Genomic DNA, 25,180 nt, shown 5'->3' with positions numbered 1-25,180 from the left:
CGTTACTTTTGTGCTGTGGGTGATTATGTTCATTTCTTTTGCACCTTAGTTTATCAAGGACTCTTGGATATAACACAAATTCTTGTCTTATATGAAAAGAAAGTCTGAGAGATACTCATTCCTTTGCTATTTTTAAGTGACCATATTCTGCTCACTCAGTTAGGCAACACAATGAGCAGCTGAGTTATCCTGCAGCTATATTTTTACCTATAGTGTGCCATGTTTTCAGTTGCCTTAACGTTTTTTGCTGTCTGTGTTCCAGTTTCGCACATTTGACCCGTGTAAACAGCTGTGGTGCAGCCACCCAGACAACCCCTACTTCTGTAAAACCAAGAAAGGGCCACCTCTCGATGGGACCGAGTGTGCACCTGGAAAAGTGAGTTTGTCTGTTAGACCTACATACAATAAATCATGACCAACACTATAAGGGCACCGCCAGGAGATGTTGTTGTCGCAGCTTCTAGCTGCAAGGGAACGAGTGCGGTTTAAGCAGAGACTGTATCACATGGATGGGCATTGTCTCCAGGTCTGAAAGGTGGAGCCAGTATAGAGGTGGCTTAAACACGCATGCTTTCTAATGACCAAATAGCAAAGTGCAAATAATTCAGACTGTATAGAAGTCTATGAAAAAATGACTCTACTTATCCTAAGGTCACAGAGCCTCCTGGGATTCTGAATAGCTCTGTGGTCTTGATGACTAGTTTCAGTACATGTACTAGTACATGATAATGGCCTCCACATTATCACGCACTATTTTTCAGTGTGCAAGGTAATCCAGTAGCATTAGGAGGATTACTTCAACATTTAAAATATCTCTGATGACGTCATCACTTCACAGGACGAGCAACTGTGGTAACCACGGTAATCTTGACATTCCTGCCCACATCCTTCTGGCTAAAAAGTTTAGCATTTAGACAGGAGACCTTCTCTGCTGGCTTACTCTCCCCGTCTCTCTTTGCCTTCTCATCTCATGTAGTGGTGCTACAAAGGTCACTGCATGTGGAAAAACCCTAATCAGGTCAAGCAAGATGGTGCCTGGGGCTCCTGGAGCAAATATGGTTCCTGCTCACGCTCCTGTGGAACTGGAGTTCGATTACGGACCCGTCAGTGCGCCAACCCTGCGTAAGTGGACAAGCATTGATTAGATTCAGGGCGGCATCAAGAATAATAGGAATAGTAAAGTATTTGAACAATGACGTGACTTTTGTCCTGGCTGCCTCCACCCCGAGCCACCTTCTGCTGGAGGTTTCTTCCTGTTAAAAAGGAGTTTTTCCTTCCCACTGTCACCAAGTACTTACTCAAGGGGGGAGGGTTTCCTCTACACTACTGTAGGTTCTTTACCTTACATATCAAGCACCTTGAGGTGACTGCTGGTGTGATTTGGTGCTGTATAAATAAAATTGAACTTTCATAATCTTCCCATTTAAATCACCGCTGTAGACACTTAATTACTTTTTATTAAACGCCTGAATTAAAGGTAAAGTCTTCATTTCAGTTATATCCTGATTCTTTGATTTAGAATCCACTGTGGTGGGGTACACAGAGGAAATTATCCACAGAAAAGTGTCATTGTTCAAATATGATGAATGATTATCATACTTGAATAATAATGGATTAAAAGAGACGGTTTTATTTGACCGTGGAATATTGTGCTTCGTACTGTCTTAATGATCACTTTCCAATGACACAAACTAACACTGATCACTTTTGTGACAGACCTCCAGTATTTGTGAGTCGTGTCCGTCTTCTTTAAGTAGCTTCCTAAACCCGAAGGAATGCTCCTCTGGAGAAAGTCACCTGTTCTCTTTTTGGCCGTCTCAGCGGTAAATGAAAGTCTGTATAAGGACAGGAAACAGGGGATGCACTGGTTTAGTCCTGAGGCAACCAAAACTCTGCCTGCCAGCTGGTGTAAAGCTCATTAATTTATATATATGCTGTTTTTCAGGGCTGCCAGATATGAAAGCAGCTTACAGCAGCGTTCTCCTGTCTCTTCGTAGGTTTTAGTCAAAGGAAGTCAAAGCATTGTGAAAATGACTTTATATAAAGTTTAACACTAAGCGATCAGACTCTATGTTCAGCCTCATATTGCTGTGTAGAACTTCAAGTTTGGAAAACCTTTTGTGTAAAATCATCAGTGTTATTCGTACGGCTTCTCCTTCTTAAATCCTTTTCAAAGGCAAGTATTTGTCATTTCAACAAAACTCAGGAGGCTTGATTTAAATAATCAACTCCCATTAAATGAATACCTGTGATGTAAATAGTATTACTGCCCTGAAATGACGCTCCACCTGCAAACCAGCCGTAACAGCTCAGAGTCGTTTTTAGCCAAATGTGCGGGTGGATTTTACACAACGAAAGCCGTGGAGGAGGATTTGTTTCCACTTTTCAAAGTTTATAAGAAGTCTTCGCTGTCTGATCGGCGCCTCTGATGTTCATCCATTTCGTTGCCCAGCCCATCGAACGGCGGCCAGGACTGCCCAGGAGTAAACTACGAGTACCAGTTGTGCAACGCAGATGACTGTCCCAGGCACTTTGAAGATTTCAGAGCTCAGCAGTGCCAGCTCCGCAACTCCCACTTTGAATTCCAAAATGCCAAACACCACTGGCTGCCCTACGAGCATCCTGATGGTAAGCCAGAAAAATGTCAACAGATTGTTTTGCTCAGGCCTGAGGCTGCTTTGCTGCTTCTTTTATGCCCCAAAAAGAAGAATGAAAGCAGACGAGGGCAGGAGATCTGAACTCAGACACAGCTGAAAAAAACATATAGTGAAGACAGGAGCGCAGCCAGCCCGTCACCACGCTGGCCACACTCCTTTGTGCAAAGGCAATGTTTGTGTTGTGTCCTCTGTCATGTTTTTCTTTTGTATTCTCTCCGTTCTGCTTTTTCCCGTCCTTGTGTAGTCTTCCATCTCAGCTGGGATGAACAATTTAAACCCGTTCAACCTTCAAGCTTTCCCTCTTTGCAAACGTAATGGATCACCTGTGCAATTACAAAACTCTGGGCAGGGGTTTGGAAAGTCAGTCATGTAGAAAATAAGTAGGAAGCACACTGAGAAACTGCAGGAAGGTGAGAAATTAAAATCCGATCACGGCCTTCAGTGGAAGGCAGAGAGCTTTTTATGATGTCTGCGGTGCGATTTGACTGTTGTGTGCTGAGCGTAAATGTTTTCATGCATGTTCTTGTTATTTATGTTCAGATTTTGTCTGAACAGGTTTTTCTGGCGGTTTTTGTTCATTTTAAAAACACATTTTTAAAAAGAACAGAATGAAAAAACCCAATATTGACAGATTTTTAAAATATGAATTAATAGTTTAAAAAAGATCAGTTGCAACATATTTTTGCAGATGTATATTCTTTTTTTGGAAGTGCAATAGTTTTGCATTTGAGACGAGAACTAATCACCACACTGCAGATAACCAGCCTGCCTTTGACAGCTGTGTAAATGAAAGGACAGAAGCATTCAGAGGTTTTCTGTCATTTTTTACATATGATCCAGTTTTTTCGGAGCCTTCAGGTTGTTTTGTTTTCCTTTTTGTTATTTTTCTCATAAAGAGACAGTGCTCATCATGTAAATGTGCCAGAATCAGTCACAAAGGCAAATTTGCTTTGGCAGTCAGAGGAAGTTGATGGCTCATCCAAACATTGAAAGAAAATCTTCATAAAAAAGCAGCTGAGCACAGCTAGAAGCCCCAAAATGCAGAGAAGGAAAGAAAACATGAACACATACGAACGACTGCTAAAACGATGCTTTTAAGACATAACTCAGCGGTATCAGATTCCTCATGTCTGCATGCATATTAATACAGGTATTATTCACACACTGACTCCCCAGATTTCCTAAAGCACCTTTTGTAATTTTTACTTTACAGTCCAGTTCAGAAAATGTTCATTTTGTTTAATGAAGTCGTTGAGCACAGAGGCCTGAATCTGTGAAATCTGGTTAAAATGTAACAGTCAGGTTGTAAATGTAACTTTACCTGATATTTAGATTTTATTATTGATTATAATGAGATTGTAATGAGGTAGACGGGGTGTTGATGAGTGTTAATATGTCCTAAAATTCAAGGCGGTCATTGTAATCACTGCAACACAAACAATAAATAATAAACTGGTAACAGATTGCAAAGCAGGAAAATCAGAAATACACGTAGAATATGCATATTTTGCAATTTTGTTACCACACCAGCATTTTTTTGGCTCATGCAGTCTATTAGCGTTATCAAAATTCAGCGATCTGAGCTTTTCCAACTCCACTGACTTTTCTTAACCGTTTAGCAGGGCTAGAGCCTATCCCAGACTTCACAGGAAGCAGGAAGCTCGACGCACCCTGAGCATCCTTTGACCACTCAAAAAAAAAACCCCACAATAGATTGATGGGTGTTTTTTCTCTGTCTAAGGAACTTATAGATAGTTTCAAAACCACTTGGCTTCAGTTTGTTATGCTAATCTAAGAATTCATCGTCTTGCAGCAAACAGAAGATGCCACTTGTATTGCCAGTCCAAGGAGACAGAAGATGTGGCGTACATGAAGGTGCTGGTGCATGATGGGACACGATGTTCTTACAAGGACGCCTACAGCATCTGCGTGCGTGGAGAGTGTGTGGTAAGGGTGTATTCAAACTACATCAAACTACGTTTCTACGAGCTGTGTGTGCTCTCAGCCACGTTAGCAGCTGCAGACTGCTGGACTACTTAAGCTTTGCACAAATTCATTTAATTACACAGAGTTAATGGAAGTAAACCAGCATCGGGTTCACTGTGATTGAATCCACAGTGTGTACTCACTGCTGTGAAGGAAGAAGGTGGCTTCATTATGATGTTTATATCCAGTACTGCTAATTTGTTCTGAGATGTTATTTAAAGAAGAGTCTGTTTTTCCGTTTGAAGGCATCTTTCAGTGGAGTTTGGGCCTTTTTCACTCTGTTTTCAGCTCAGTTGTGAGAGCAGCATGGCAAATTATAAGCAAACAGTTTCTTCTGTTTATTACTGAATATCCTGAAGATGATGATGAGCTCCATGGACAAAGTGTTTTTTGGCTCACGGTCAAAACTTAACACCTTTTAGCAAAGAATAAAAATCTAACGAGGAATAGGAAGAGATTCCCTCGATGTGTCTAATCATCCAGGTGAGGTCATGATTTTAAATGCTGACCTGACTCGTCTTCCACCCCCAACAGCAGTCAGCTAACATCAGCTCGTGTCCAGTTGGCGCTGATAAACCAGCAGCTAATGAATCCGTTACGTGACATTTGCCGGGTCCGCTTAGCATCAGACACGCTGTGAAGGTAACGCTTCGCGCCCTCGGCCAAAAAACAGTCGGGGTTCATCTGTGTTGTTGTTTTCTTGGTCTCCAGAAAGTTGGCTGTGACAGAGAAATTGGCTCTAGCAAGGTTGAGGACAGATGTGGGGTTTGCGGTGGAGACAATTCTCACTGCCGCACCGTCAAAGGAACCTTCACCCGCACGCCGAAGAAAGCTGGTAAGAGCTCGGAGCTAACGCACATCATCTTAAACAGGATCATTGTTCGTTTGTTGTTGCTTTATTTACTGTCGTCACATGAAGGATTTATTTAACTGCGTTTTTCTTAACTGCCTGATCATTCATGCAGATAGTCACTTTTATTTTAAACATTAAGTTATAAATGATAAACTCAAATCTTCATTTGGTGTGTTCTTTACTAAAGTCTCCACAAACATGCTGGGGACAAATATAGAATACAGATGGGCATTAACATCTCAGTATTTTTGCTGTATTTTCCTGGTCTTCTCACAAGCAGAGTAGAGACTTTCCCCCCATTATAGCACCGGGGTTTGATAACGCTGCTGTTTTCTGCATTGTCACATTCAACTCCAGAAACCCATTAGTTCATGCTTTAGTTCTTTCAGACTTTCCTCACCTGTCCTCATCCTGCATGTGGCGTTCAGCCCAATTACAACCCCCTGTTTACTTTTTTTCTACAATTTCTTTAAAAATCTATAAAAACTGTAATTTTTACACAGAAACAGAAATAAGTTGGTGCACTTTAGCATGTTTAAAATCAGCTTCAAATGTTGAAATGTTGCATGTTGGCGCTATTCTCACATCTGTTAAAGCAGAAGAATTCAATTCTATTCAGTTTTATTCATACAGCGCCACATCACAACAACAGGCGCTTTAGATCGTAAGGTAGACCCTCCAATAATTACCCTCCAAAAATTAAGACGGACTTTTGCGAGATCTCGCAAAAGTCCGTCTTAATTTTTTTTTCTCCCATGTCCCCTGCGGGGCCCCGTAAATAATACATACAGAAAAACCCAACAATCATATGAGCAGCACTTTGGCGACAGTGGGAAGGAAAAACTCCCTTTTAACAGGAAGAAACCTGCAGCAGAACCAGGCTCAGGGAGGGGCGGGGCCATCTGCTGCCACCAGCACAAGAAGGCTCAAGATTTTTGGGAGATTCTTGAGGGATGTTGTCACCTTAACATGACCTAAGGTTATATTAATGTGAGCTGCTAGCTTTACTAGCTTCTTATGTAAACAATCAGCAATCCATTTGTGAGTGAGTGAGTCATCACTAAGCTTTGTGCCATTACCTCTGCCCAGCAGGTCACATGACTTTCGTTTGACTGTACATGACTGTCGTTCAAGAGCAATCTGAGCTGCTCGCTTCTAAGATGAGAAAAGTACTGTTTCACTTGACTTCCTGTGTAATGTGACACCTTCTGAAATCCTCACTTTATATTCATGATAACTGAACATAAATAACCTCAGTCTGCATAAGTGTATACACTGTGGGTTAAATGTGAGCAGTAAATGCTGTATACCAGAGCGTACTGTCAGCATGAAATGTGGGCTTTGAAAGGTCTCAGCTTGAGTCTTCTCTGGCCTTGTAACTGTTATGAGCGCATGCACTCCTTTAACTACTGATTTAATAAGCAAAGTGGCAAACGCTTTAAAATAGATCTTGATTAGTCGACCGGATACAGCCCATTATCAGCATGCCACACTTGGTTATCCCATTTTAGTTTCTAGTGTCTCTATTTACCCTTTTAGAATATTGTTTAAAAAACACATTTAATATCTGAAGCCCAGTTAACCCAAAAACGTGCAGAGCACTTTGTGGCAAACGGATAAAGAGCCTGTCGCAGAGCGAGGAAACATTTCCGATGTTCCACTTTTCAGACTTGTGTGGTAAGCCACTGAAATGCAGCCGGACTCAAACGAGGAATCTGACCACTTATAATTTCCTGTAGTCAGTAATCGATACGGGATAGTGCGAGAGCTGGTAGCTGACTCTGCTGTGCAGTCATACAGCTGAAAAATGCTGCAAATATTCCTCCTCAGCCAAAAATTGATTTGTTCTATTTGCAGGAGGTGGATGTAAACAGAAACCAGGGTGTTTGAAAGGGATTTTATCCAGATAACAATCACCTCACGCTGGCAGTAATGACAGTAATGAAGTGTTTCCTCAAACACAAACACAACAAATTCTGGTGTAATGTATGTGGCAGTGAAATCTGAACTTGTCTGGGATCAAATATATCGATGCCAGTGCTTGTTATTTTTACTCAGTGTCATCAAAATCACTGGCTTTATCAATATTTGGATACATATTGATATAAACTATGATGTTGATGCTTCTTATTTGCTTAGTCATTGGACACAGCTGCAAAGTTTATATGAGTGCACAAAGGTCATCTACGTAACGGCAAAGAGAAGAGGAGATGGGTAGAAACTGTATTTGCATTTATGCAGTTTCAGTAAAAGCAGCCCTGTTGGAACACATGAAAAAAACAGCTTAAAGATGAGAGGTTTCCATAAAAGAAAGAAAATTCAAGTGTGGTTGAAAGAATTAAGTTTGCATTGCACTTTTCAGGATTTTATTCATTTATTTTCTACCGTGAATATAATGCAGATTTACATTAATGATGTTATATTGGTGTTATATTGGTGTTATTGGTGTTATATTGGTGTTATTGGTGTTATATTGGTGTTATTGGTGTAATGGTGTAATTATGAGCACCTTCTGCTGTATCTTTGTCATTTTTCCTTGCAGCCAATAAAAGGCTCTACAGGGCCGGAGTGACACGCAGCTGTGCAGCTGCTTCAGCCGTCACTCTGAACAGTCCGGCTCTTATGAATTAAAAGAGAAATAATCATGTCCTTCTGCATGTTAATAATGTGCTTTCATTTTTGAATACATTTGTAAATTAATTTAACCAAACCACCAAAATCCACCCTCGTTTTCGGCTCCATCAGTCATGGATCATATTTCATTGGATTTCACTGAAGTGCGAGTCTCGATGTGATGGCTTCATCAAATCGTTTAAGGATGAACTTTACTGTAACTGTGATCCTTCGTCTTTGTTTCCTCACATCTCTCTCTCCCAGTTAACCACTCACCTTTTTTAACAGGGAAACAGTTAAGCAAGAGAGCCCAAAAAGAAACCGCTGTGTCCGAAAACACTATATGCAAGTATCCAGTGTTACTGAATCCCTTCGCGCCTCCTTTGCTAGTATTTCCTGCCCAGCTTGTAGTACAGATGGATGCTTAACACTGTAGAGATCCAGAGACTCGAGTGACATAAGCTGCTGTTTCTTCTGTTCCCTGTTACTAAGTGTCTTTATAGAGCTCACTTAGCTTTTGTAGATGTCACAGGCTCGACATACATCTATAAAACTCTTTACAAAAAGTTACGCTTCGTGATATTAGTGGTATTTTATTATTTAACAGCCTAACAAACTAACTTTAGCGTCCTAGCCCAGATAAAAAATGCCACATTAAACAAAGCTGCAGATCTTTGAAGGCAGTCTGAATACAGCTGGCCATTTCAAACCTGGTTCAGTCTAATGATCCGCTTCCAAAGGGTCATTTTAGATAACCAGCGTGTGTGCGGTGTATCAGTCTGCACACGCTCTGTTATCAGATTGTAATTTCTGTTGAGCGTCTTGTGGCTGAGAAATTGGGTTTGATTAGACGATGATCTCTTGGAAGCAAGCGGTCTTTTCCAAAACGTGGAATGCAGACCAGGTAAAAATGCCTCTCCGCCACCTGCCGTAACCCTGTGTTAGCTGCACCTCAGCGTACAGTTGCATTTATAGTCAGCTCAGCCGCACCGATGTGTGCGTGCCAGGACACCCAGAGTGTTTGGCCTGTCTGTCAAATCTAAAAGCGAGTAATTACAGCTGCAGTTTTCTCCTGTCAGTGGCGGATGCCGCCCTGCCGGCAAACGTAGCTTGCTTTCTCATCCAGCGACAATTGCTCTGGTTCCTCCTATGCTCATTAAATACGTCTCCCCTGTAGGTGATGTTGTTGCTGTTAGACAGTGAAAACGAGAGGAGGGGACATGTGATACTGACTAATGATTTATTTCATTCCAAAGGGAAGACGAGAGGCGCCTTTTCTTTGCCCAAAGGAGCTCGAAATGTGTTTGTAAATGAAACAGAGGACTCTCGAAATGTACTTGGTGAGTCACGGTGGGTTTGTAGGAGGCAGACATCCCTGACAGACAACTTTGCTGGTCTGTAGTTTGAAAAGCTTTTTACCTCCTTCCTTATTGAAACACGGCCGAAGGCTCTGTTCATATACATCCTGTTTGCACAGAGCCAGTGTGAGCAGAAATAAAGGACGATGGGCTTGCTTTTAGAGACTTTCTCATTTGATAACCAAATAGACACGAGTAAACCTTCAGGGCCTGTTTCAATAGAACCTTTTTACATTGAGGAGGAAAGCCAACCAAGCATTTTCTTCCTTCTTTAACTTCTTCAAACATCCTTGTAGAGCAAAGTGAACAAAATGTCTGGAACATGCGGGATGTCAGCCTCAGCAAACCGAACAGATTATCCTTGTATCTGCTTAATGTACCGTTTCTGTCTTATCTTTCCTAACCCCCCCGTCCTGCTTCTGCTGCTGCTGATGCTGCAAACTTGGCAAAGGTTACCTTAAGATGTTTCTCATTCCTCCTGGAGCTAGACATGTGATCATCCAAGAACATGAGGCCTCCCCTCACATTCTTGGTAAGTGTGATTTTCAGAGATGAACACATGTATGAAATCTTAAAAAGCTCTTTGCCATCCTCCTCATGTCTCCTCAGAAGACCGATGGGAAGATTCTGTGAAATCATAGATTTTGCATAATTCATTTCTTGTCACCTCCCAAGTTGAGGAAAATGAATCTTCTCATTTGCATTCATTATTAATCGTCTGCTAGATGAGCGTGCTCTTTCTTTTCTGCAAAACAGGACTAGTTTTTCTTTATTTAGTTGAATTTCCAATAACAACCAAGGACATGTCGAATTAATCAGCCATATTCAGGAATGAATCATAAAGACGTGGCTTGTTATAGGATAAGTTTATTCATAAATGGTTAAAATAACCTCCACAGATGGGATTATGTAGTTACTCTTAGTGCAAGCTAAATAAAATTAATACCTGAATTCAATTTAAAGGTCATGTCCTTGTGCACCTTTGGACTGCTTCCTGCGCTGCTGCTATTTTTAGAAGTTCTGTGTGTCTGTGATTTCATCCTGGAGCTCAAACCTGAGCAAAGTCAAACATCAACTTCTGTCCCCCCAACTCTGATGTCAAGAACAACCCAACAACACAAAAGCAGAAGTAAGGTGAAGAGTCCGTCAGGAGTGCGACCAGCAGCAAACACAGAAGCACGATCAGTGTAGTCGCTGGTTTGATTCCCTCCAACTTTGTCCTCTTAAGAAAATAACATTTAGAAAATTTCACAAAGAACAAAAAAAGAGAAATGTTTGTCCCACTGGAGGAGGCCCTTTGTGTATTCTAGACACACACATGTGAGTGATAAGAATCTGACAAGCTGGCAGTTTGCTGATAACAGCAACTTTAATGAAAACAGTGAAGAACTTTGTGATTACATGTCAGATTATACTCTTTAATCCTCGTGCAACACGCGTCTGTCAGTCGAATGATCACATAATGTGTCAACTTTTTCTGATGGAGTAGATGGATCCATCCTTGGTTCTTGTCTTTGCATTGAAAGGTCAATTTACTGTAAGTGAAAAAAGCACGATTTCTGCCTTTAAAATGCCAGTTAGTCAAGTCGCATGTTGGGTCTGGTAGAACAGTTAGTGATAGTGATGACTAAAGGATCCTGTTTCTGAGTCAGACTGAGTTTATGTGCAGCTAGAAGACAGTAAATATGCCAAAAATGAAAACGACCTCAAAGTGGTTAAAAAGGCTCCAAATGTCAGTATTTGTAACTCAAGTACAAGCAGACTGACAGTGGAGGAAGTCAACTGATCTCACACTAACATAAAAAAAATAAAGAATAAACATGAAAGTTCATAAAACATCGTAAAAGCAGAAACAATATTTTCCTATTTTCAAAAGGAGCAAAAACCACCTGCTCAGTAAAAAGAGTGGGAGGAGGAGAGGACGATCTATTTAGTGTCCGCCAGGTGATACAGGTCAGCATCGCTCTATTTCCTCAAAGAGCTCTTTGAGGTTAATATTTACACTGACAATTATTTAACTGAATCCTGTGAAACCTGTAAAAGAAGACAAAGAAGATGAATGCAAGCACAAAAACACCAAAACAAGCAGCAACACTTCTGTGTGGAATGAAAAGGTGATGGAAATTATAGAAATAATTTGTGCGTCTTTAAAAAGAGCCTGGCTGATATTTGTACAGCTTGTTTCCAAAAATATTCAAATGTACACAAAATTAGAACTGTTCTCAGGATTAGTCTGGACCTGAGATAGTGAGACTGAATCCAACAGTAAGTCTCTAGATCTTCATGCGTCATGTAAACCTGAGGTTCCAGTGACTGAGCGCTCACAAAAGGTGACACAGATGATGACTGCTGTCCAAACTCCAGGCTGACTAGAAGCAAACAAAAGCTCTTTGCTTAGCACAGAACGAAGCTGTTTGACACCGACGCTACTAAAGGGCCCTAAATAGACATAGAAGATGCGCTAAAACACTGAGTCTAAAAGCTAGTATAATATTACTGTTACCATCTAAGAAAGATTGAGTAGTATGGTGTGCATGTTTAATTCAGTCTGTCCAACCTCATAAGTGCACGCTGCAAAATTGGCTGAAATCTCAGTGACTTTTGAAACAGCTCACTATTCATACGGCACCTCGATGCCCAAGGTTCAGCAGCGGGGTAGTAGTCCAGTCAAAACGCAGCCTGATTGCAAGCGTGTTTTATTCTACTGAATGGAGCAAGTAAGAAAAATGAAATAACTGCATTAAAAATGGACTCTGTGTTATTAGAGTTATTGAACGGTGTCTCGTAGAGCCTACAGTTGTGTTAGATGTGAGGCTCTGAGAAGTTTGTGCACCTCTCTACCAAACAAAAGAATCAGTGGTTTAAATTAAGGTTATGAAGCAAGACAGAGTACTTAAGGATGGAAGGAGAAGATGATAGATGAGTCTGACTATCCGGGGTCAACCATCCAAAGCAAAGGACAGTGGACAGGAGAGATGAAGAAGAGAGTGCAGGCAGGCTGGACCGGGTGAAGAGATGCTGCTGAGACCCACCATGATGGCACTGAGAAGGAACAGGTGGCTGAGCTGGAGATGCTCGGACAGAACAGGATTATAAATATCAGGGGGACGGTTCACACTGAAGACGATGCTGCAGAGCCAGAGAAAGACCACAGAAAGAGGTTCAAGGATGCAGCGAAGGAGGCTGCAGGATGTTGGAGATGCAGCCGAAACAAGATGATATGATCCAAATTAGCGATTTCACATACTTACTTTAAAGTTCTGTGAACTTTTTCATTTGCCTGCTGGTATAAACCACTAATAGTAGTGTTTTTAAATTAATTATTGGATGTTTGACAATAATGGTGCACTTCAAACAAAATAGCACAGCTGAAACCAGCAGGGACTACTTTCCCTGTTTTAATAGGATGCAGAGCTGATGAGTGGTTGGAGACTGCATCTTTAAAACTGTTGTAAAGCAGACGGGTGCTGCAGTGGATCATCTTAAATGCTTTTTAAAAGCATAAAGTAAAACTTGAGCAGCAGAAAGAAAGAAATGATCTGCAACATCCTTTTAGCATCTTTTACTTGTGTTGCATTTTCCCCACTCGATGCATTTAAATGCATTTATATGTATTTAAAGCATCTGATTAACATGCCAGTTTTCATTTTTGTCCTCACAAGTTTTATTATACTATGAGTTTGGCAGTTTGTTTTGCACAGAATGAGGAATAGTTCAGACATGCTTTTGTTCAGGCACGGTCTCTTTCCGAGTGACTGCTCTGAGAGTGCATTTTCTTTCTCTGTGAATAATTCTGATCTTTGTCATCTAGAAAGTAAAGCTATTTCAAGTTTGTCAGCAGCTTATAACAAGTGACTGATTACAGCAATCAAGAACCAGGCGACGGGGCATTACATCCTCAATGGCAAAGGAGAGGAGGTCAAGTCCAGAAGCTTCATCGACTTGGGCGTTGAATGGCATTACATCATCGAGGGCGACGTAGAGACGCTGCAGACCGATGGCCCTCTGTACGACCCCGTGGTGGTGCTGGTAATAACACTTCCTTATCTAACGCACTCATATATGAATTCATTCAGAAGGCTATTTACTTGATAATGAGCACTAAAACAGTTCATCCCTCCTGCCCGAGTCTCCCAAAATCCCTTTTATCACTTATTTTCTATGGCTATCTGTTAGATTTTAATTATTGAAAATCATTAGTGTTATGTAAATGCACCATATGAGAATGTCTCCAAAGGAAGAGGCTTATCCCTAAGATAAAATACTACTTGAGATAAATTTGAACGAGTCAGTCCCTTCAGTTGTTTTAGACACATTTGCATTTGCTGGGAAGATTTTAATACATGTACAGTATTAAGCTGCTCCCTTCTTTTATCGCTGCGCCTCTCTGTGAGCACGAGGGAAAACAGACGCAGTGAAACTGAGATCAGAGCGTAGAGACATCGGCATGACCGTGAAAAACAAGACCTAGCAGAGGCTGTCATGGTGCACCAAAACGAAACGAGTTAACGTTGTTTTCGTCCCCAGAGTTACATTTAAATGACTTTTTACAGTAACTTTGGACCTTCCAGTGTTACTGTAATGTTACCTGATCAGAAAAATAAGTTAACAGGAGTTTTGTGCGATCAAACACTCCACTGTGACTCCTACCAGTATGTACCAGCCACATACTGGTTGCATCACCTCCACCAGCCAGCTTAGGGCTGGGCGATATGACCCAAAATTCATATCTCGATATTTTTTAGCTGGATGGCGATATAAGATATATATCTCGATTTTTTTTTTAAAGCCATAAAGTAAGAACAAAAAGAGAGTTCTTAGTCAAAGCTGTGTCCCAGATGTCACACAGGCACTTTTATTAACATAGAGCAGATGTACATAAAATTTACTCAAAAATAAATTATGAGCATTTATTAAATAATAATGCTCCATAAATAAAAGAAAACAATGTTGTTTTTGTGCATAACAAAAAGCTCACAATTGTGCAGTCAAAATGTAAACTAAAAGACGCTGAGCACAATAACAAAGACAGATTTCACAGCTGCTCTGTTCCCAACTTGTACTGCGTGACTGACAGCCTGGAGTTTGAAATCCGCTTCGCAACCACGTCTCTTAACAGGTGCCATTTATGGTCCTTATACACAGTAGGGTAATATTACGTTGAAGCACAGTACGTATCACTCCGCGAGGCTCAGCCGTAATGCTCCGACAGTCCATCAAGCGGTGCAGCTCCGTAGCTTACCAAAGTCGTACTAAAACATTTTTTGACAGATTGCTGAGCGCCGTGTTCCACATAAAATCGGTTCGCGGCCATCAAGCACAACCAGAATTCATACATAAGGCGCGCTGTCAACTTTTGAGAAAATGCAAGGATTTTAGGCTGTGCAGCGCCTCTGGGCTGCATGGCGTTAGCGTGGTTAGCTCGTTAGCGTGGTTAGCTAGCTAACACGTTGACGGCGTCCAGCCCCACGCACGGGGCGATGTGCAGTAACTCGGACACGGCAAATCTCCGTTAACATCTTGTCGCTTCCTGCAGGTGAAGCGATGGTGGAGGAGGGGGAGCTGTGTTCAGTGAAGGAGAGGCGAGGCCGAGTAACGTTGCGTAAAGACAAAAGTGGACGAAAGAGAGGCAAACTCGCGGCTCCACAAGTATAATTATAACGTAACATAGACTATATCGATATAAAGGATATTGTCACACCTTATATCTCGTATAAAAATATATCGATATTTTTTAAAAACTCGATATATCGCCCAGCTCTAAGCCAGCTCATCTATTTATCCTAGACTGATAGCTTTAGCTGAACTCAGTGCTAGCTATCGCCATTTTTGGGGCACCAGCAGATGCACTCGGTTTCACCAAACACAGTTTGCAGTTCACTCTGCTGTCGAGCTGACACTAGCACAGATCTATCTGCCAAGAAACACAAGAACAACAGAAAATAATGCATTAGGTTGTTTGTTTGTTGTTGCTGTTGTAATTTTTGCATTACTCAAATGCAAAAATTACACTTTTGTTTGCAAAGTAGTCTGAGTGCTACTACTTTAGTAAAGTAGCAACTGTCTTTTGTAGCTCCTAACCTCAACAGGTGCAATGACACTAAAGAGGGCTTTAAAAGAGGACCGTTATTATTCAGGTTTAGACAGTTTAGAAAATCGTGGGTACAGTATGAGTAGAGCTCTCATGTAAATCATTTAAAACCAGCGGCAAAATCTTCCAATCAAAACCAAAACTAACAGGCAGCTGATTCACAGCACATATTTGTGGTCATATGATCGTTTTCCTTGGAGCAGCTCTCTGGACTTGTGGATTTCTCCTGCTGAGCAGTGAGTGAGTTACTGTGAGGTGCATCAATCAAACCTGGTAGAGATCAAAGAAAACGTGAACTTGACTAAATCTGCCAGTGAAGGAAAGACCTGACCTCCATCATTTGGTTTACTCTCAGCCAAATACAACATGACTGAAACTTGAACGACTCCACAATGTGAGGTTTGTAGTGTCATATTGGTTCGTCTGCTGCTCGGGCAAGCCATGATTATTATGTGATTGAGAGGACAAATTATAAGGATCTGTCACATGAAATGATTCATTTGGAGACATTTTTAGAACATGAGGACTCAACGGAGAGAAACCAGTGACTGCAGAAAATGCAGACGATCTCACGCCCACAAAAAGTGAAGCCAAACCATCTCTATCGCCCCCCGGTGTCTGACTGCAGTATGTCATAATCCTGCCCCCTCCCTGGATAGGACAGGGGTCAACCTGAAACAAAAAGTCTCCACAAATAAATTTTTCCCAAAGATTCTTTCTGCCATTATTAACAGTTCTCGTCACTCTGGGTTGGGTTTGAGGGGTCACCTTTGTCATAAGCTTGATTTTAATTGCTAACTCGATGCTTTAAAATTGTGGTGCAGCCGCAGCCACTGAGAAGGAGGTTCAGCATTTAGTTTCCAAAACCATGACCGACTGAGGCATCCACATACGTCTGCTTTTATCCAATCATTGGTCCAAACACCATGCTTTCTAATGTGTGTGTGTGTGTGTGTGTGTGTGTGTGTGTGTGTGTGTGAGGAAGGAGAGAGGAGAAGAAAGAGATTAAAAGCGAAACGGAGAGCGATGCAGTGCGAATCTCCGAAATCATCTCTAATGCTTTTAAAAGCATAAAGAAACACACTTGAGCAGCAGAAATGAAAAGAAAATGTATTTGCAAACATCCTTTTAGCATCTTTTACCATGTTGTCGTTGCATTAATTTCCCTCCCACTCGAGGCTCATTTTTAAATGCATTTATATTGTGATTTTTGAAAGCATATCTGAATTAACCATGCCAGTTTATCATTTTTGTCCTCAAACAAGTTTACTTGTGATACCTAATGAGTTTGGCAGTTTGTTTTGACAACAGAAGGGACTTACGATGGAAATGCTTTGCTTCAGGATGATCCCTAGTACGGTGATAGGCCTTTATCTTTTGTTCAGGCACGGTCTCTTTCCGAGTGACTGCTCTGAGAGTGCATTTTCTTTCTCTGTGAATAATTCTGATCTTTGTCATCTAGAAAGTAAAGCTATTTCAAGTTTGTCAGCAGCTTATAACAAGTGACTGATTACAGCAATCAAGAACCAGGCGACGGGGCATTACATCCTCAATGGCAAAGGAGAGGAGGTCAAGTCCAGAAGCTTCATCGACTTGGGCGTTGAATGGCATTACATCATCGAGGGCGACGTAGAGACGCTGCAGACCGATGGCCCTCTGTACGACCCCGTGGTGGTGCTGGTAATAACACTTCCTTATCTAACGCACTCATATATGAATTCATTCAGAAGGCTATTTACTTGATAATGAGCACTAAAACAGTTCATCCCTCCTGCCCGAGTCTCCCAAAATCCCTTTTATCACTTATTTTCTATGGCTATCTGTTAGATTTTAATTATTGAAAATCATTAGTGTTATGTAAATGCACCATATGAGAATGTCTCCAAAGGAAGAGGCTTATCCCTAAGATAAAATACTACTTGAGATAAATTTGAACGAGTCAGTCCCTTCAGTTGTTTTAGACACATTTGCATTTGCTGGGAAGATTTTAATACATGTACAGTATTAAGCTGCTCCCTTCTTTTATCGCTGCGCCTCTCTGTGAGCACGAGGGAAAACAGACGCAGTGAAACTGAGATCAGAGCGTAGAGACATCGGCATGACCGTGAAAAACAAGACCTAGCAGAGGCTGTCATGGTGCACCAAAACGAAACGAGTTAACGTTGTTTTCGTCCCCAGAGTTACATTTAAATGACTTTTTACAGTAACTTTGGACCTTCCAGTGTTACTGTAATGTTACCTGATCAGAAAAATAAGTTAACAGGAGTTTTGTGCGATCAAACACTCCACTGTGACTCCTACCAGTATGTACCAGCCACATACTGGTTGCATCACCTCCACCAGCCAGCTTAGGGCTGGGCGATATGACCCAAAATTCATATCTCGATATTTTTTACCTGGATGGCGATATAAGATATATATCTCGATTTTTTTTTTTTAAAGCCATAAAGTAAGAACAAAAAGAGAGTTCTTAGTCAAAGCTGTGTCCCAGATGTCACACAGGCACTTTTATTAACATAGAGCAGATGTACATAAAATTTACTCAAAAATAAATTATGAGCATTTATTAAATAATAATGCTCCATAAATAAAAGAAAACAATGTTGTTTTTGTGCATAACAAAAAGCTCACAATTGTGCAGTCAAAATGTAAACTAAAAGACGCTGAGCACAATAACAAAGACAGATTTCACAGCTGCTCTGTTCCCAACTTGTACTGCGTGACTGACAGCCTGGAGTTTGAAATCCGCTTCGCAACCACGTCTCTTAACAGGTGCCATTTATGGTCCTTATACACAGTAGGGTAATATTACGTTGAAGCACAGTACGTATCACTCCGCGAGGCTCAGCCGTAATGCTCCGACAGTCCATCAAGCGGTGCAGCTCCGTAGCTTACCAAAGTCGTACTAAAACATTTTTTGACAGATTGCTGAGCGCCGTGTTCCACATAAAATCGGTTCGCGGCCATCAAGCACAACCAGAATTCATACATAAGGCGCGCTGTCAACTTTTGAGAAAATGCAAGGATTTTAGGCTGTGCAGCGCCTCTGGGCTGCATGGCGTTAGCGTGGTTAGCTCGTTAGCGTGGTTAGCTAGCTAACACGTTGACGGCGTCCAGCCCCACGCACGGGGCGATGTGCAGTAACTCGGACACGGCAAATCTCCGTTAACATCTTGTCGCTTCCTGCAGGTGAAGCGATGGTGGAGGAGGGGGAGCTGTGTTCAGTGAAGGAGAGGCGAGGCCGAGTAACGTTGCGTAAAGACAAAAGTGGACGAAAGAGAGGCAAACTCGCGGCTCCACAAGTATAATTATAACGTAACATAGACTATATCGATATAAAGGATATTGTCACACCTTATATCTCGTATAAAAATATATCGATATTTTTTAAAAACTCGATATATCGCCCAGCTCTAAGCCAGCTCATCTATTTATCCTAGACTGATAGCTTTAGCTGAACTCAGTGCTAGCTATCGCCATTTTTGGGGCACCAGCAGATGCACTCGGTTTCACCAAACACAGTTTGCAGTTCACTCTGCTGTCGAGCTGACACTAGCACAGATCTATCTGCCAAGAAACACAAGAACAACAGAAAATAATGCATTAGGTTGTTTGTTTGTTGTTGCTGTTGTAATTTTTGCATTACTCAAATGCAAAAATTACACTTTTGTTTGCAAAGTAGTCTGAGTGCTACTACTTTAGTAAAGTAGCAACTGTCTTTTGTAGCTCCTAACCTCAACAGGTGCAATGACACTAAAGAGGGCTTTAAAAGAGGACCGTTATTATTCAGGTTTAGACAGTTTAGAAAATCGTGGGTACAGTATGAGTAGAACTCTCATGTAAATCATTTAAAACCAGCGGCAAAATCTTCCAATCAAAACCAAAACTAACAGGCAGCTGATTCACAGCACATATTTGTGGTCATATGATCGTTTTCCTTGGAGCAGCTCTCTGGACTTGTGGATTTCTCCTGCTGAGCAGTGAGTGAGTTACTGTGAGGTGCATTAATCAAACCTGGTAGAGATCAAAGAAAACGTGAACTTGACTAAATCTGCCAGTGAAGGAAAGACCTGACCTCCATCATTTGGTTTACTCTCAGCCAAATACAACATGACTGAAACTTGAACGACTCCACAATGTGAGGTTTGTAGTGTCATATTGGTTCGTCTGCTGCTCGGGCAAGCCATGATTATTATGTGATTGAGAGGACAAATTATTAGGATCTGTCACATGAAATGATTCATTTGGAGACATTTTTAGAACATGAGGACTCAACGGAGAGAAACCAGTGACTGCAGAAAATGCAGACGATCTCACGCCCACAAAAAGTGAAGCCAAACCATCTCTATCGCCCCCCGGTGTCTGACTGCAGTATGTCATAATCCTGCCCCCTCCCTGGATAGGACAGGGGTCAACCTGAAACAAAAAGTCTCCACAAATAAATTTTTCCCAAAGATTCTTTCTGCCATTATTAACAGTTCTCGTCACTCTGGGTTGGGTTTGAGGGGTCACCTTTGTCATAAGCTTGATTTTAATTGCTAATTCGATGCTTTAAAATTGTGGTGCAGCCGCAGCCACTGAGAAGGAGGTTCAGCATTTAGTTTCCAAAACCATGACCGACTGAGGCATCCACATACGTCTGCTTTTATCCAATCATTGGTCCAAACACCATGCTTTCTAATGTGTGTGTGTGTGTGTGTGTGTGTGTGTGGTGTGTGTGTGTGTGTGTGTGTGTGTTGTGTGGTGTGTGTGGTATATATATATACTTCTCATATTTATATATATCTCTATTACTTATATTATTTATATTTCTTATATATTATATATTATATCTATATATCTATATACATTTATATATATATACATATATATATATATATATATATAAACACCCAGCACGCCCCTGCGGGCGGTTTATCCTTCAAGCTCGGGTCCTCTACCAGAGGCCTGGGAGCTTGAGGGTCCTGCGCAGTATCTTAGCTGTTCCCAGGACTGCGCTCTTCTGGACAGAGATCTCCGATGTTATTCCCGGGATCTGCTGGAGCCACTCGCCTAGCTTGGGAGTCACCGCACCTAGTGCTCCGATTACCACGGGGACCACCGTTACCTTCACCCTCCACATCCTCTCGAGCTCTTCTCTGAGCCCTTGGTATTTCTCCAGCTTCTCGTGTTCCTTCTTCCTGATATTGCTGTCATTCGGAACCGCTACATCGATCACTACGGCCGTCTTCTTCTGTTTGTCTACCACCACTATGTCCGCTTAGCGTACAGCCTCAGGGTGCTGGACTTGGGGTGAAACCCTCCATGCATGGTAAGGAGCTTTCTTGTCTTTATGTCAGTGGCTTCTATCTCCTCCTTTGGCCAGCCTATTACCCCAGCAGGGTACCTGATCACGGGCAGGGCGTACGTGTTGATGGCCCGGATCTTGTTCTTACCATTCAGCTGACTCCTCAGGACTTGCCTGACCCTCTGCAGGTACTTGGTGGTTGCAGCCTTTCTAGCGGCCTCTTCATGGTTCCCATTTGCCTGCGGGATCCCCAGGTACTTGTAACTGTCCTCTATGTCTGCAATGTTGCCTTCTGGTAGTTCAATCCCCTCAGTTCTGACTACCTTCCCTCTCTTTGTTACCATCCGACTACACTTCTCCAGTCCGAACGACATTCCAATGTCATTGCTGTATAGCCTGGTAGTGTGGATCAGTGAATCGATGTCTCGTTCACTCTTGGCATACAGCTTGATGTCATCCATGTACAGGAGGTGGCTGACAACTGCTCCGTTCCGTAGTCGGTATCCGTAGCCAGTCTTGTTAATGATCTCACTGAGGGGGTTCAGGCCTATGCAGAACAGCAGTGGGGACAGAGCATCTCCTTGGTAGATCCCGCACTTGATGGTGACTTGTGCTATGGGCTTGGAGTTGGCCTCTAGTGTTGTACGCCACATCCCCATTGAGTTCCTGATGAAGGCTCTTAGGGTCCCATTGATCTTGTACAATTCTAGGCATTCCAGTATCCAGCTGTGGGGCATTGAGTCATAGGCCTTCTTGTAATCAATCCAGGCAGTGCACAGGTTGGTCAGTCTGGTCTTGCAGTCTCGGCTGACTGTTCTGTCTACCAGTAGCTGGTGTTTTGCGCCTCTGGTATTCTTGCCAATTCCTTTCTGTGTCCCACTCATGTATTGACCCATGTGCCTGTTCATCTTAGCCGATATGATGCCTGACAGGAGCTTCCATGTAGTACTGAGGCAGGTTATTGGTCGGTAGTTGGAGGGGACCGGTCCCTTCTTGGGGTCCTTGGGGATCAGGACCGTCCGACCTTCGGTTAGCCATTCCGGGTGTCTCTCGTTAACTAGCAGCTGGTTCATTTGTGCTGCCAGACGCTCGTGGAGTGCAGTCAGCTTCTTTAGCCAGTAGGCGTGAACCATGTCGGGCCCTGGTGCTGTCCAACTCTTCATACTGGAGACCCTTTCTTGGATATCTGCCACTGTGATGGTTACTGGACCCTGTTCAGGGAGGTCGCTGTGGTCTGCCCTCAGATCCACTAGCCACTGAGCATTGCCGTTATGGGTTGCGTCCTTCTCCCATATGCTCTTCCAGTATTGCTCCGTCTCCAGCCTTGGTGGTGCTGTTCTCTTATTATTGTTCCCTTGCCACTGAGAGTACACCTTTGCTGGTTCTGTGGAGAACAGCTGGTTTATTCTCCTGCCTTCTATCTCTCTGGTGTACCTCCTCAAGCGGCTGGCCAAGGCTGTGAGTCTTTGCTTGGCAGTTTCCAAGGCCTCAGGTATGGACAGCTTGCTGTATTTCTTATGCACCTTCTCATCGCGCCTTTCTGCAACTCCGTTAGTTGGCTAACCTCCCTCCGTGCTACTTTGATCTTGCCCTCTAGCCTCCTTCTCCATGGAGGGTACTGCCCCTTGTGGCTGTTCAACTTGTAGCCAAGCATCTCACTGATCACTGCTGCCGTATTGTAGATCAGCTTGTTAGTGTCGGTAATCGTGGCTGTAGGTATCGTCCGTAGTGCTGCATTAACATCATCTAGCAGACCTTCTGAGGGTACTTCACGTAATCTTGGTAACCGGCTCCGTCCTCCTCCTCCTCCTCCTCCTCCTGTCATGATTTTAATTTAATCGTAATCTTCTTTTCTTTTCACAGCAGACTTTATTTGGTTGAGAGGCTGAAGCTGTTCAATTGTCAGCTAAAACTAAAGCGAGATAACGTTCTCTGATAGCGTGGAGGTTACACTTCTGAAAACATATGAATGCAGTCTTCAGTTTTAATATATTCAAACTGTAATAAAGCATAATAAACGTACTGTTACTCTGTGGCAATAAAGGCCTGCAGTTCAATAATGCATTTCCTTGAATAAGCAGATGAAAATATATACAGGAAAATTAGATGGGTTCTCCAGAGTGTGGAGAGTGTAATATCCACAGTTTCATCAGGAAGTGGCTTTTCACTGGGCAAATATTTAAAAAGTCTCTTGAAATGAGCCACGAATAGTGACAAAAATAATTTGTAATAATTTGTAATAGTACAAATATTCATGTTAGACAAGGACTTACAGCATAAGTTAGTACGCATCTAAGTGGTTCACATTGGTGGTGCACAGTCAGTCATTAATCAAGCTTCAAATACATGACACATATTGTTATACACCATAGAGCAGGGGTGGGCAACTCCAGGCCTCGGGGGCCGGTGTCCCTGCAGGTTTTAGATGTGTCCTTGAACCAACACAGCTGATTTAAATGGCTAAATTAGCTCCTCAACATGTCCTGAAGTTCTCCAGAGGCCTGGTAACGAACTAATCATGTGATTCAGGTGTGTTGACCCAAGGTGAGTTGAAGAAAGTTCTTCACAGTAAAGTTTTTGTGCATGCAGCTTGATGGAAATGCATCGTCTCACATTTCGATAAGAGACATATTTTACATAAAATTCATGAAAGCCATTCAGAAGCATTTCCACATTCAGTGCATTCAGTGCACCTTTTTTGACTCTTTAACATCAGATTATTGCATTTATCTTATCACCCTGTTATTCTCACAAGCCAGTGAAATACAGCACAATAAGCAGTGTGAATGAGCTAGTTTTACCACAATACAGCAGCTATAATCATCAGATGCGCCTTCTTCCCCAGATGCTTTGCCTGTTTTTATGAAAATGCGATGAATATCCGGCAGAATATTTTACATGCAGCTCGTGAGCAAGTAGGAATAATTAGTAACTCTGCTTCCACGATAGAATGGACTGACAATGAGCGTTAATACACTTTTACATGTCAGCACTCATGTTTACTCAGAGTTTCTTATTTATTTTTAACTCTGATAGGAGAAACAGATACTTGTTCAGCCACCTCCAAATCAACTCCAAGCTGCACGTGATGGCTTTGGTGAAACTTTAAAATTGAAATACCATGGATACAGTCAGGGCTGTGAGAATTTGGATGTTATTTATTTATTATTTTTCCTCCATAATGGTCTACTAGGCCACGGGGGTCAAACTCCAGTCTTCGAGGGCTGGTGTCCTGAAACTTTCCCATGTGTCTCTGCTGCAACACACCTGAATAACATTAGTAGGCCATTAGCAAGACTCTGTATCGTGCATGCTGAGGTGGCAGTTCAGCTGCTTGATTCATGTTACAGCAGCTCAAGAGTGAAATAACGTAGTGCAATAAAAGTACTTTTAGCAGTACACTTTTCCAAACACTTAGATGTGTCCTTGATCCAACACGGCTGATTTAAATGGTTAAATGACCTCCTCAATATGTCTTGAAGTTCTCCAGAGGCCTGGTGATTCAGGTGTGTTGACCCAGGTGAGATCTGAAACCTGCAGGACACCAGCTGCAGAAAACTGGACTTTGATGCTGGTTTGTGTGTCTCGGTGACTGAGAGTCTGCTCTGCTGGGTTCAGATCAGGTGTTTTTAAAAATATTCCATGTCTTTACCTTTAGAATCTATTGAGCTGCTTTTGCATTTACGTCAGATTATTATCCATTAGCCTTGTGAAGCTCCGTCTGATGACGTTTGCAGTGCTTGGCTCAATCTGAGCAGAGAGCATACAGTATCTCTGTACCCTTCATCCTGCTACTTCTATCAGCTGTCACATCATCAATAAACACCTGCTCCTACTGGCAGACGTACGTGCCCATGCTGTAACTTGGCCTCATTTACATCAGGCATCGACACATCTTTGGCCCTCGGACAGTTTTCAGTGAACAGCAAACAAACATAAATTTAATCAACTTCATATCTCATATCTGCTTAATATGAATAACAAGGGAGCAGCTTGTTAGGAAGCCTGTGAAACTGGTTTTCAGTCAGCTGCTCAAATATTTTCAGCCTCTGGAACTGTGGAGGACTACGTACAAAAATAGCTGTAATTCTGAAACAGTTATTGCAATACTTGATAAACCTGCTAAATTAATGACGGTGCCTTAACTGATCTATTTAAATCCACTGTGGTGATTCACAGTAGTGGAATTACAATTCTTTGAATGTGGGTGCTTGTTGTTAAAAGGGTTGTGTGGCATTTGAGTTGTTTTTTTTGTTCTTTTTTTGGGGGGGGGGCATATATTTATGTGTAAATATAATAAATATATAAGTCGAGCTAACACTTGGCACTTTGAAA

The 25,180-nt window shown here is 42.1% G+C and overlaps 1 protein-coding gene across 2 annotated transcripts in view; it reads left to right on the top strand.

The window, feature by feature from the left end:
* Window positions 1-25,180, top strand: part of adamts3 (ADAM metallopeptidase with thrombospondin type 1 motif, 3) — a 137,888-nt gene that overhangs the window by 92,168 nt on the left and 20,540 nt on the right. Inside the window, exons 11-17 of one of the 2 annotated variants that reach the window (XM_042220121.1) lie at window positions 263-376; window positions 977-1,122; window positions 2,453-2,628; window positions 4,471-4,604; window positions 5,355-5,478; window positions 9,919-9,999; window positions 13,333-13,496. In XM_042220121.1, coding sequence (XP_042076055.1) covers window positions 263-376; window positions 977-1,122; window positions 2,453-2,628; window positions 4,471-4,604; window positions 5,355-5,478; window positions 9,919-9,999; window positions 13,333-13,496 — 939 coding nt within the window. Of the gene's footprint in view, window positions 1-262; window positions 377-976; window positions 1,123-2,452; window positions 2,629-4,470; window positions 4,605-5,354; window positions 5,479-9,365; window positions 9,450-9,918; window positions 10,000-13,332; window positions 13,497-25,180 lie in introns of both variants that reach the window. The other variant, XM_042220120.1, reaches the window with a different exon arrangement.

This window comes from Haplochromis burtoni, unplaced genomic scaffold, assembly GCF_018398535.1.
Source record: "Haplochromis burtoni strain Fernald_Lab_line unplaced genomic scaffold, NCSU_Asbu1 Contig_43, whole genome shotgun sequence".
NCBI classification, from domain to species: domain Eukaryota; kingdom Metazoa; phylum Chordata; class Actinopteri; order Cichliformes; family Cichlidae; genus Haplochromis; species Haplochromis burtoni.
Note: the sequence above shows the minus strand (reverse complement) of the source record. Positions and strands in the feature narration are given on the sequence as shown.